The 14,117-nt window shown below is 32.9% G+C and overlaps 1 protein-coding gene across 1 annotated transcript; it reads left to right on the top strand.

Moving 5' to 3' along the window:
* Positions 1-1,823: 1,823 nt before the first annotated feature.
* Positions 1,824-6,173, top strand: LOC7475692 (probable GTP diphosphokinase RSH2, chloroplastic). The gene is made up of 6 exons (XM_002303206.4): positions 1,824-3,104; positions 3,203-3,388; positions 3,886-4,343; positions 4,660-4,818; positions 4,893-5,244; positions 5,705-6,173. Exons 1-6 carry the CDS (start codon positions 2,358-2,360, stop codon positions 6,014-6,016), a joined length of 2,214 nt encoding a protein of 737 aa, XP_002303242.4. The 5' UTR covers positions 1,824-2,357; the 3' UTR covers positions 6,017-6,173.
* Positions 6,174-14,117: the final 7,944 nt, after the last annotated feature.

Genomic DNA, 14,117 nt, shown 5'->3' with positions numbered 1-14,117 from the left:
TGGACGGGTTAAAGCTGGCACCTTTGGGACTAGCTGGTATTTCTGGAGTGACCAGAGCCAGAGAAGATGGTGGAGACCTTTCATATTCTTCCTCAAAGATAGTGAAATTTAACTGCTCTTCTTCCAGGTCTTCATCATCAGAACAATCTTCAACAATAAACCCATCAAGAGGTGGAGAGCTGTTATCCACCAGAGACCCATCTACCTCTCTAAGCGTGCTTGTACCTGTGCCACTGGATGAGATGATAGCAGGGGGAGGGGGTAGATCTGTGACTGGCATATGGGAAATAACACTGGAGAGAGTTCCAAGAGTCGACTTTAGTCCTAAAACCAGAGAACCGCCTTGGTTTGTGTGAAATGGAACATGAGCATGCAACGGGTCTTGTGTACTCTTAGCAGTAGCTGCAAGTTTCCGTTTGTTTTTTGCCAACCAAAGCTAGATTTTTTCAAGGGTTCTATGGATACAACACATGTTCATGAATAAAGCTTGAGATTTGCAATTCATCATTCTAGAAGCTAGTAAAAAAGACATCATTTGTTAAATGATGTTTCTTATATAAAATCTAACATAAAGGAATTAGAGATGATATCTAAAATTGTTATACATATGAAGTGAGGAAAGAAAAAAAAGGTTGAAAAGTCTTGATCAAATTTCCACGAGATTGAGACAAGAGTAATTTGAACTCAAGAGCAAGATTTTTTTGATCTAGAAAGACTAATACAAGAGAATTTTAGGAAAAATTATTTGTTTTTCGAGTTATTTTATTTCTTCCTATTTAGTTTAGGAAATTAAATACTATATTTAATAATTGTTTTCCTACTTTGTTTAGAGATTTTATTACTTTTTCTTTATTTTCAGGTTTTCTAGTTTGTTTAGGTTGGTTTTTGGGTTTATTTAAGAAGTTGTAAACCTTTTAGAAAGATAGACCACTTGAAGAGGAATATTTAGTAATAAAATTATGAATTAGGATTCTATATGACAACTCCATTTTATTTTGATGCTAACTCCTATACAAGTGCTATAGGCCCGTCCTCGAGTTGGACGAGTTAGGGTGGTGCTGCAAGCCTGTCCACGAGCGCTTTAGACTAGTCTATAAGCTGAGATGACCTCTATATGAATGTTACAGGCCCGTCTTTAAATTAAATAAGTTGAGGGTGGTGGTGCAGATTTGTCCACAAGTTTGGATGAATTTTAGATATAGTTAGCTTATATGTTTTAAGAATTATAAATTTAATTTAAATTTAATAAAATATTATGTGAATTTTCATTGTATTTAATTATGAATTGTGATTATTGTTGGGTTGATTTTTTGTGATAGAGAGTTGTGAGTATAAAAAAAAATACCATGATAAATTTTTTTTAAAAGTCACAATAGATATTGTGACTCATAAAAATATGTTATTTTTTAAATATATTTTAAATAGTGGTATTTTGTTATTTTTTATATTAATGTCCAAACACATTCTGAAAGGAAGAAATTTATCCAAATAGAAAAAAACTTAGTAATTCCTTTCAATAAACATATAAATTGAGATAAGAAAATTAACTCTAATATCCAATAAAAAATTATCAACATTTCTTGGATAATAATAATAATAATAATCTCAAATCTTGTTTTTACAAGTGTGTGGAGTACCTAATAATAATTTCTTGATTTAATTTATTTACCAAGGACATTTTTTTGTGTGTAAACAATAAGAAAAACCAAAAAACCAATACCGTTAATTCAGTTAGCTGCCAAGGAAATTTGCCCACTTTCAATGTTCCATCCCTCGGCTGCTAAACAAATTAAGACTAGAGGTGAGAGGAAGAGAGAGAGCCATATTTTCCACACAAAATCAAAGAAGAACAAGAAAAAAAAAGAGGAAAACCTCTCCTTTTCTCTCCCTGTACAAATCCTGACTTACTTTTGACTCTCTCTCTCTCTCTCTCTTCTTTGCAAAATTAAAAATTTCTGTAAACTCCCTCTCTTAATTTCATGTCCTTTTGTGTTCTTCCCTTTAAAAAAAAATCAATCCACTTCAAATCTGTATATAATAATATTTCTAGCTTTATTTCTCCTCCCACTCCCACTCCTCCTTTACACCTCCAAAACAGCAAAAGAAAATCCACTTGGTTTTAGAACCGATCTTTGTCTAGCTCCTTTTGGAGGGTTTTAACCCATGTTGATCTCATTGAGTCTCTCGGAAAAATCCACTGAATCCTCATAAATTCCTTGATAAAATTTGTGGGTTTTCAGAGAAAAATAGTGGGTATTTGTTAAAATTTTAGGAAGCAATTTATTTTTTGCTTGATCTGGATTCCGGGTTGTTTTTTTCATCTTTTTTCTTGAGAAAAATCTGGTCTTTATACAGCCATGGCAGTCCCAACAATAGCTTTATACGCGAGCCCACCTAGTAGTGTGTGTTCATCACCATATCCATGTCAAATCAACGCGCACGCAACTTATGATTTTGAATTGAATTCAAGATCTTCATCAACAACTTCGTCTAGTGCATCTTCCTCTCAGAAACCAATTGTTGGTGGCCTGTCTCGCTTGTTTTCATCTCCTGCAGTGAAACATGCATCATTTTCGGGTGATAGAGAGGAGTTGGGGTCCCTATGGCATGATAGAGGAGACGAATTGAAGGAATTGGGTAGTTCATTTTGTTATACACCAAGCAAATACCTTGCTGGGTCTTCAATAAAGAGGGATCAAAGTCCGGTTTCGGTTTTGCATGGTCAAGTCTCTTGTTCTAGCAGTCCTCCTATGAAGACTACTAGAGAAAGGAGTGGTTGTGATGTGGGTTTTCAGAGTTCAATTCATGGTCCATATCGCGGTGGGGCTAATGGGCTCTTTAATGGGTTTGTGAGGAATGCATTAGGGTCTTGTGTTGATTATGATTCTCCCAGTTTTGAGGTCCGCCGTGATGGTGTTGATTATGGTTCGTCTTCTGTTGCTGTGGATGAATTGACTTTTGCTATGGAGGATAGTTTTGTGGAGGCTAATTATGAGCCTTATGCTAAGAAGTTGTTATTGGGTGCACAATCAAGGCACAAAATTTTTTGTGACGATTTTGTGATCAAGGCCTTTTATGAGGCTGAGAAAGCACACAGGGGACAGGTAAAATATGGTTTTTTTATTGGATTTTGTTGTTTGAGATTTTTGTTTCGTGCGCTTGAATTTTTTTTTCTATGTTCTTTTATGTTGTTTTCTTATAGATGCGAGCTAGTGGAGATCCTTATTTGGAGCATTGTGTAGAGACTGCAGTTCTGCTTGCGATAATTGGTGCCAACTCCTCAGTGGTTGCTGCAGGGCTTTTACATGACTCTTTGGATGATTCTTTCCTAAGCTATGACTATATATTTAAAACATTTGGAGCAGGGGTGGCTGATTTGGTGGAAGGGGTAAGAGGCAAAAGTTTTTCATGTTTTTTAATGAGCCTTTCCATATATTGTGTATATACATATATAGTCGAGCAAATAGGTTTATGTTGATTTTCATGCATGTTTCTATCCAAAATGGAAGCTGCATTAGGTTAATAAAAGAAGTGTTTGTTGAGCATACTAGTTACTTTGTCTGGAACTCCATTATTTCGTTTAGTATAGTTGCTGCTTATTGTTTATGGTGAATATGGTCCTAGGTCAAGCTTAGAAACTGGAACTTGATCTTCTGTAGCTGTTTTGAAACAGTGGTTATATTTAAAAGTCAGGAGCATCTTACAGCAGCTCAGATTGATCAAAATTTGGATTTTATTTTTAACTTGCATTTTTAAGGTCCATCACACGAAATATGGAACTTGGAAATAAGTTTTAAGAAGTTTTCCGTGGTTGATGTTGTTCAAACATTTCTGTTGACAAGTATTTACAAACTTACAATCTATTTCTCTGTTGCATTCACTCAGGTCTCTAAGCTTAGCCAACTGAGCAAGCTTGCTCGTGAGAACAATACAGCAAGCAAAACTGTTGAGGCAGATCGCTTGCACACCATGTTCCTTGCCATGGCAGATGCCAGGGCTGTCCTGATTAAATTAGCAGATCGACTGCATAATATGATAACGCTAGATGCATTGCCTTTGGTCAAGCAACAGAGATTTGCTAAGGAGACTATGCAAATATTTGCTCCCTTGGCCAACCGTTTAGGAATCTCCACTTGGAAAGAGCAGCTAGAAACTCTTTGTTTTAAGCATCTCAACCCAGATCAGCACAGACATTTGTCTGCTAGACTCGTGGAGTCTTTTGATGAAGCGATGATTGCTTCTGCTAAAGAGAAATTAGATAAAGCTCTTACAGATGAAGCCATTTCTTATAATCTACATGGAAGACATAAAAGCTTGTATAGCATTCATTGCAAAATGTCAAAGTACGCTCTCTCTCGCCCTCCCTCCCTCTCTCAGTCACACCCACACACGGCCAAGCAGTGTTCATTAAGTTGATTGTCACTTTGATTATTATTGCTGCAGCTCTTGCACCAACTCTAGGTTCTCTGAAGCATGAACTGATAGTATGGTTAGATTGAAGCAATAATTTTTCCATGATATGTGGTTGTGCCCCTTAAATTCATAGCTGAAAATTCTTTTTCACATGCATGCTCTCACGTGACAACAAACCATGATGTCAACTTATTGTGCAAGTATCATTCTGTTCGTTTTACAACAAAAGAGTTTAAATTTGTGTAGGAAAAAGCTGAACATGGATCAGATCCATGATATTCATGGGCTACGCCTGATTGTTGAAAATAAGGAAGATTGTTATAGAGCATTGAGAGTTGTTCATTGTTTATGGTCAGAAGTACCTGGACAGTTCAAGGACTACATAACTAATCCCAAGTTCAATGGGTATGTTTTTGGCTTGTTATTAGTGGTTGCTCTTGGATACATTTATCTTTTCTAACTTCGATTTTAATTTTCAGGTATCGCTCTCTTCATACAGTAGTCATGGGTGAAGGCACAGTGCCACTTGAAGTTCAGATTCGAACAAAGGAGATGCATTTGCAAGCAGAGTTTGGATTTGCAGCCCATTGGAGATACAAGGAAGGTGATTGCAAGCACTCCTCATTTGTGCTGCAGGTGGTTGAGTGGGCAAGATGGGTCATAACCTGGCAGTGCGAGACAATGAGCAAAGACCGCCCTTCCATTGGCTGTGATGATTCAATAAAACCTCCCTGCACATTCCCTTCTCATTCTGATGGTTGCCCGTATTCTTACAAGCCTCACTGTGGCCAAGATGGACCTATTTTCATCATTATGATTGAGAATGATAAGGTTAGGTTCCTTCCGTGTATGATTATTTTAATGAGAACAAGCTGGTGTGGGATAGGTATTAGAAGTTTTGTTACTGGCTAGATCACACTGGCCTTGCGGCTGTTATTACAATAAGCATAGATATAAAAGTCCTTAATTTTCTCTTACAAATAATTTCTTCGATGTTTGGAATTGGACTATCATGTCCAGTTCATGCCATATCAGCATGAGGGAAGAAAAAGATGTTCTGTATTAGGGTTTTTTTATCAGGTATTTTCAACCAGGTTCGGTTTCATTCACTGAACAAATGGTATTTTGGGATTTTTTTGGTTCTAGTGATATTTTTTAATGGCTACAATATCTCGTGTCAAAGTGAGTGAACACAAGTAAACTGTTGAGCTAATCCTTTATTTATTTATATTTATCTTTTGATAGGAGACTTAGTCCGTTATTGAATTTGCATGGTTTATGAATATTGCAGATGTCAGTGCAAGAGTTTCCTGCAGACTCAACAGTGATGGATCTGCTGGAAAGGGCTGGCCGTGCAAGCTCAAGATGGTCCGCATACGGGTTCCCTGTGAAGGAAGAATTGAGGCCAAGGCTGAACCATCAGCCAGTGCATGATGCAACTTGCAAGCTAAAGATGGGGGATGTTGTGGAGCTAACTCCTGCTATACCTGACAAATCTTTGTCTGATTACAGGGAAGAGATTCAGCGCATGTATGAGCATGGCTCAGCTACTGTCTCAAGCACAGCTCCTGCTGTTAGTGGCACGGTTGGACGGAGAAGTTGACCCCTTGATGATAGTCCGATAAGTTGCTTACCATTTAGTGAAATTAGTTATTCTTGTACATACACATGCTTGTACGGAACAGTTTTATGGTTCTGGTATGTAGAAACTATGACTAACTGCATTCAAAAGTTCAACAAAAGATTGATTTTTCAAGTTACCACTATGAATTCCGAAAATCACCGCAAATCTTATTTTTCACCAATCTGGTTTCGTATTGTCGTTTAGGAAGTTCAATGGCTCATGTAAAACAGTAGAAGTAACTGAAATGGAGGGACGTCTGAGGCGTTGTTGCAGTCATTCCCTTTTGTTACTTCATCACTTGTAGAATTGGGTTAGTATTACATTTTTCATGCACTCTGAATCTGAATCTGTTAAATAGCTAATTAATTGCTGAACTGTCATGCGTGTGAAGAGAAGTTAACATATTTTTATGGCGCTCTCTCATGAGAAATATTTGCCCAAGCCTCTCTAGCTACCATTCTAGCAATGATTTAGAGAGCCCAATGCATGTCACTGGTCCAAATCAGTTTTTCTAGCAATATTCATAACATGTACGTATTATTATCAAGGACAAATCATGAAAGACCGAAGGCATGATGTAGAAGTTAGAACCTGTAGTTGCTAAGAAACTGAACTAGGAAAAGACACTGCCTGGCGGGTGAATTTTCATAAAGATTACAATGCTCCAATACACAGCATTCAAGGACAATAAAAAAAACTCAAATTTTCTATGATTTTCACCTCCTTTCTTCTGGATCGATGCTTCTTCTATCTTAATTCCTTTCCACAGAAGGCCATTCTTCTCAGGTCAACAAAATATCCTGAAATCCTATATTGGCAGAAGATAAGATTCTCACTTGGGACGTTTGATGAGAGGAAAAGATACTCTTTGGGGATCAGTAAGCTGTGGGGGGTCCGTCTTCTGTTCTTGAGATGGGTTGGGACCAGCACTTTCTTCATCCTCTGTTTCTTCTACTGCCTGGGAAGGTTGCTTCTGTGGGATAGCAAGTTGATAGATTGGGACTGATCAATGTGTCCTGCTCAGGCGGGAGAGAGATACCAGGCCCCGCTATTGACTTCGGCAATGGGATTTTGTTCCTATTTCTGGCTTACTCTAGTAAAACCTGAAGAACGACATAACTGTAAGATGTTACGAATTCTCATACTTTTTTTTATTTTAGGCATGGTTTCTTGAACCTCTATAAGAGAGGAAGAAAAGCAAATGTAGTAACAGATCACAAAAAAAAGAGGTTGTGCCATGTACAACTAACGTGTGTTGAAAGAATCGTATTGTATACATTAAAAAATGAAGATAGTTTACCAAGATGAAGCCTTGCTCCATTCCGACTGTGCAAAACACTATCTCAAGGTAAAACTGACAATCACACAGTGGGAGAGAAAGCAAAAGGATGGGAGTCTATGCAAGTTCTATCATTTGAAGCTCAATGGTCAAGAAAGCTCCAGAACACTAATGGCTGAAATTTTCATCTCATAGCATTCGAGTAGAAAAACAAGGTAGATGAGGAGGTTTATCATCCTATAGATGGCCAATTATGCAACACCCCGCTATAATTCTTTTCACCTCGTAAACCTATTCCGTTTATATTGGCATTAATACTCAACACTCATTGAATTTACCTCACAATATATTTCCACTTAATTAATTCCTTATACTTATCCATGTTTTAATACTTTTCTACTTAATCACTTTCCAGGTCCGCTGCAATATATCTCAATATTCCTCTAAACAAATAATTTTGTTTCGCATGCATTCCATATTTCGTTACTTTCTTTTTTTATATATATCATTTCCATTATTTATGCTTTACCACATGATTCTCCACTACTTTTGTATCCCCATGATGCAATCATGTCTTTTTCTTTTTTATTACACTTAATAGGATATGTTTAATATCCTAGTAGTTTGACAATCAATGTCATTAGCCCATTACCGGACACTAGTTTTACTATCCATTACTGGACACCAATCCCATCACCAGATTACTAATTTTACTGTCCATTAGTAGACACTAACCTCATCATCGGGTCACTAGTTCCATCACTCATTTTTATATGATATTAGAACGTATTTCATTTCAAACAATCATAGTTACTTACTTTAATAACTTTGTCGAATCAAAGTATCAAAGTGTCAAACACCCACCTCATGATACTATTCATTCATCAGTCAATATCTTATATGTTAGTTATTTTATTGTTCTTAACATTTATATTTTCAGACATTTGTTAGTGACACCGCTGTCAAACATAAATTTCACACGATTATCGTTGTTATGATTACTAATAAATCATACATAGAATTCTATTATTGTGATTAATAATAAATTATAACTATCTTGCCATTATTTCATCCATCATATTTTATAACATATTACATGTTTTTGCTCATGTAATTTATTACAGTCATTTTGTCAGCTTTTACATTGAACACCTAAGCCTTAAATTAATAATAACAATAATCATACACAATACAATTTATATTCCATGGTAAATATACATTTATAAACCATGTATGGATAAATAAATATACATTTAAGTATTTTTTTCCTTATAATTTAAATCATTGTCTTTTTATAAATACCTATTTTCTTTAATATAAAATTAAATAAAAATAAATTTTAAAAAGCGTGATGTAGCATCTCACATGCATACTGACCAGCAATAATTAAAATAAAAAGGATTATACAATTAATTAGGAAAAGAACAATAAAAAAAGAATTGACAAGAATTACCCGGCGGCTGGCAGGAGTGTGAGTGATGGCGCGAGTCATGACCGCAAGGGTGGGTGAGGCCGGGAACCCGGGCAATAATTATCCGAATCAATTTGCAGTAATAAATTGAAAAAAAGAAGAAGAAAAAGAAGAAAGAAAAAGTTGATAGGATGAGCAAAGAAAAGCAGAGAGTGAAGAGAGCGACTGATTTTGAATTGGAGAGAGATTTTTAGCTTATTTGGTATTTTTTTTATTTATAAATATATTAAAATAATATTTTTTATTTTTTAAAATATCATTTTGATATAACATATTAAAACGATGTAAAATCATAAAAAATAATTTTAAATAAAAAAAATTAATGCTTCTTAATCACAAAAATAAACAGAAATTTACCTAATTTAATTATGTAATTAAGATTTGATGATGAATAAAAATACAAAAAATATTAGCATGAAATGGAAAAAAAAGATTCAAACACAGTACCGTGAGCTTATCTTATAACTATCTGAATTCATTTTTTATTTTTTATTTTTAAAAACTTCTTTACCCAATTTCACTTGAGTAATTTAAGATTCAAAAGCTCACCCCAAGTATCCTCACAACTGTTCTATTATTTGATCAAATAGTTCAACAGATAGTTGAATAGGGCCGAGCTGCCCGATTTTGAGGATCCTAACTCGAAGGAGATCTGGAGATGCATGCGATGCCATTCATGCTTTGAATGAGTGAGGGGTCAGGGGGACGATGATGCATTTCCTTTTTATGATATATAAAATTTAAAATGATACCTTTAATTCTTCCAGCCAGGTACTTTAATGGCCGTCCTCATGCTCGGCAACATGTGGGGGCAAACAATTACTCTTTTTTTTTTTTTTTTTATCAATAAATGGAAATCACAAACATATATAATTAAGAATAAACTTAAACTGCTCAGTGTTTTATTGTGCAAGTCCACGGTGAAACACTGAGCAGTCTAATTTCTTTTTTTTTTCTGTTTTTTTTTTTTAATTTTTTTTTCTATGTCTTTATGGGTTTTTGTTTTTGCTTTTTTCTTTGTGTTTTTTTATTTTAATGATTTTTTTTGTTTAATTTAATTTTTTAATGTTAATTTTTTTTATTTAGTTATCAGATTTTCATGACACAGATCCCAGGTTTGACGGGTTAACTCGAATTTTTTTTTTGCTTTTTTTTCTTTTTAATTAATAACATATACTAAAATTGTTCAGTGTTTTACTGTGCAATCCACGTGAAACGCTAAGCTGTTTTTTTTTTTTGCTTTTAATGCCTTTTATGGGTTTTGTTTTTGCTTTTTTTCTTTGTGTTTTTTTTAGTGCATTTTTTTTGTTTAATTTAGTTTGTTAATGTTAATTTTTTTTTAGTTATCAAACTTTCATGACACGGATCCCGGGTTTGACGGGTTAACCTGGTTTGACGAGTTAACCCAGAATTATTTTTTTTGCTTTTTTTAAAGTTTGACGAGTTAACCTGGAATTTGTTTTTTGCTTTTTTTTTTAATTATTTTTTTTTCCGTTTAGTTTAGTTTTTATTAAGAATAAACTAAAACTGCTCAGTGTTTCACTGTGCAAGTCCACAGTGAAACGTTGAGCAGTCTACTTTCTCTTTTTTTTTTTGTTTTTTTTTTGTTTTTTTTTTAAATTTTTTTTCTATGTCTTTACGGGTTTTTGTTTTTGCTTTTTTCTTTGTGTTTTTTTTCTTTTAATGATTTTTTTTGTTTAATTTAATTTGTTAATGTTAATTTTTTTATTTAGTTATCAGATTTTCTTGACACGGATCCCGGGTTTGACGGGTTAACCTGGTTTAATGAGTTAACTCGAATTTTTTTTTTGCTTTTTTTTTTTTAATTAATAACATATATTAAAATTGTTCAGTGTTTCACTGTGCAATCCACGTGAAACGCTAAGCTGTTTTTTTTTGTTTTTAATTTTGTTTTGTTTTTTTTTTGCTTTTTTTTTTGTGTTTTTTTTAGTGAATTTTTTTTTTAAATTTAGTTTGTTAATGTTAATTTTTTTTTTAGTTATCAAACTTTCATGACACGGATCCCGGGTTTGACGGGTTAACCTGGTTAGACGAGTTAACCCAGAATTATGTTTTTTGCTTTTTTAAAGTTTGACGAGTTAACCCGGAATTTGTTTTTTGCTTTTTTTCTTTTTAATTAATTTGTTTTTTCGTTTAGTTTAGTTTTTTAATGTTAAATTTCTTTCTATTTAATTATCAGACTTTCATGACACGTATCTCGGGCTTGATGGGTTGACCCGTCAATTTGTTTTTATATTTAGTTATCAAACTTTCATGACGCGAATCTCAGATTTGACGGGTTAACTTGGTTTGAAAGGTTAACCCAGTTAATTCAGATTCTTTTCTTTTTCTTCATTAGTTTTTTTTTCTTTGTTTTTTTTAATTAATCTATTTAATTATCACATTTTTATGGCACGACCTTGCAGCCAGACTCACATTCAAGACTCTTGGGTCCGGTGTTGCAGCCAGACTCACTTAAACTTGAGTCATGTAAGTTTAATATTATTATTAATGTTATAAATATTACTCTTGGGTGAAGCGTTGCAACTAAACTAAAGACTTTTGAGCATATCTTTGCAGAAAGACCTAACACTCTTAGATCTTAGCATTTTTTGATATTTTTTATGTAAGAAAAAAAATTAACCCGTGGCACGTGCCTTTGTTTTTTTTTTTTTTCTCTCTTTTTCTTTTTAAGCCTTTTACTGTGGATTGCATAGTACAGTCCACAGTGAAAAAGCTGATGCCTTTAGTTTTTTTTTGTCTTTTTTTTAATTATTATTTTTTAATTTAGTTTCTTAATATTAAATTTTTTTCTATTTAATTATCAGACTTTCATGACATGGATCCCAGGTTTGACGGGTTAACCCAGTTTATTCAGATTTGTTTTCTTTTTCTTGATTAGTTTTTTTTCTTCCTGTAGGTTTTTTTTTCTCTTTGCTTTTTCCTTTTTAATTAATATTTTTTTTTAATTTATTTCATTAATAATAAATCTTTTTTCTATTTAGTTATCACACTTTCATGACATGAATTCCAGGTTTGACAGGTTAACCTAATTTGGCGGGTTAACCCAATTGATTCAGATTTTTTTTCTTTTTCCTCATTAGTTTTGTTCTTTTGATTTCATCTTTTAATATTATATGCAGTCTACAGTGAAAAGGCTGAAGCCTTTAGTTTTTTTTTTTTGCTTTTTTTTTTATGTCTTTTACTGTGGACTGCATAGTGCAGTCCACGGTGAAAAAGCTGATGCTTTTTTTTTTTCTTTTTAATTAATTTTTTTATTTAGTTTGTTGATATTAATTTTTTTTTCTATTTAGTTATCAAACTTTCATGACACAGATCTCAGGTTTGACGGGTTAACCCAGTTAATTTAGTTTTTCTTTTTCTTTTTCTTCATTAGTTTTTTTCTTCTTATAAGTTTTTTTTTCCTTTTATTGTTTCTTTTTATTTAATATTTTTTATTTAATTTAGTTCATCAATATTAAATTTTTTTCTATTTAGTTATCGACTGATGCTTTTAGTTTTTTTTTCTTTTTTCTTTTTTGCTGTTTTTATGTCTTTAACTGTAGACTGCATACTGAGTCCACAGTGAAAAGGCTGATGCTTTTTTGTTTGTTTTTTTCTTTTTAATTAATTTTTTTCGTTTAATTTAGTTATCAAACTTTCATGACACGGATCCCGGGTTTGACGGGTTAGCCCAGTTAATTTTGTGTTAACCTGTCAATTTTTTTTTCTATTTAGTTATCAAACTTTCACGACACGAATCCAAGGTTTGACGGGTTAACCTGATTTGAAGGGTTAACCCAGTTAATTCAAATTTTTTTTCTTTTTCTTTATTAGTTTTTTTCTTCCTTTTGGTTTTTTTCTTTTTAATTAATCTATTTAATTAACACACTTTTATGACACGACCTTGCAACCAGACCTACATCCAAGACTATTGGGTCTGGTATTGCAGTCAGACTCACTTAAACTTGGGTCATACAAGTTTAATGTTATTATTAATATTATAAATATTACTCTTAGGTCAGGCGTTGCAGCCACACCCAAGACTCTTGGGTATAGCTTTGCAAAAAAACATAATACTTTTAGATCTTAATTTTTTTTTGATATTTTTTATGCAAAAACCATTGACCCGCGGCATCGCGCGGGTCATGTAACTAGTCTATACTAAGGCCCGTTTGTTTGCTGGAAAGTAAATTTTTTTTTAAAAGTGAATTTCAGGAAAATGAATTATTTTTCGATATTTGGTAGTGTAATGAAAAATAAATTGGAAAACATTTTCCAGGTTATGTCATGAAAAATGAGCTGGAAAATAACTTATTAATGTTTTATTTTTTTTAAGTTTATTAAAATAATAAGGAACAAATCTTACAAATTTAAAAGTTGAATGAGAATGAAATTGAAAAAAAATATAATTTCATAAATTATCTCAAATAAAATAAATAATAATCAAAATAATAGAGATCAAATATTAAAAATAAAATATTGAAAAATAAAGAAATTAAAATAATAATAATTAACATTTCATAAATTATTTCAAATAAAATAAGAAACAATCAAAAGAATAAGGATCAAATTTGATAGATAAAAAATTTCAATTAAAAAATGATAAGAGAAAAGCAAATAACAATTATATAAATAAAGACTAAAATTAATATAAAAATTAAATTCTAAGGGATGAAATTAAAAAACAAATATTCAAAACAAAAAATATATAGTAATCATAAGTTTGAGAACCAAATGTGATATAATCAGAAAATAATATGATATTTCTAAATTTTTTACAACTTCCGGAAAATGTTTTCCACCCAAAATAAAAGGAAAATACTTTCCTGGAAATCAAGCCAAATTTTCCTTTGACAAGAAAGTATTTTCCGTTGACCAACTTTTCTAATAACAAACAAACACAAAAAAAATTTAAAAAATGATTTTTCAAAAATCACTTTCCAAAAACAAATACAACATAAAAAAAAAGGTAGGTTTCCTTTCCTTTATCTCCAGAAAAATTCTTGAACAGAGTCTTGCCATGATAGCACAAGCATAAGCATCACCAAGACTCCAGCGAGTCCCCAAGGTGAGCTCCCAATTCTAAGCACCCAAGAGGGATCTGGAGATGGAATAAAGGAAGCCCTAGAACCTCTTCGGGCTGACATGGAAGAGGAAGTGGTCCTGATGGCAATTATTAGTCCAGCAAGCACCATTGGAAGAACAAAGCCAGAGCTCCAATTTGTCTCATAATTAAAATAACGCGTATGATCATTTTTTCTCTTAACATACAATGGTGATAGGACCACTGCTGATGCTAGAGCAAACACCATGGCTAATACTCTCTG

This window comes from Populus trichocarpa, chromosome 3 (genome assembly GCF_000002775.5).
Source record: "Populus trichocarpa isolate Nisqually-1 chromosome 3, P.trichocarpa_v4.1, whole genome shotgun sequence".
NCBI classification, from domain to species: domain Eukaryota; kingdom Viridiplantae; phylum Streptophyta; class Magnoliopsida; order Malpighiales; family Salicaceae; genus Populus; species Populus trichocarpa.
Note: the sequence above shows the minus strand (reverse complement) of the source record. Positions and strands in the feature narration are given on the sequence as shown.

Excerpts from the sequence above, each read along its gene's own strand:
- LOC7475692 (XM_002303206.4), top strand. The coding sequence starts at position 2,358 with ATGGCAGTCCCAACAATAGCTTTATACGCGAGCCCACCTAGTAGTGTG. Across the intron at positions 3,389-3,885 it reads TGGCTGATTTGGTGGAAGGG|GTCTCTAAGCTTAGCCAACT; the intron begins GTAAGAGGCAAA and ends GCATTCACTCAG. Across the intron at positions 4,819-4,892 it reads ACTAATCCCAAGTTCAATGG|GTATCGCTCTCTTCATACAG; the intron begins GTATGTTTTTGG and ends TTTAATTTTCAG.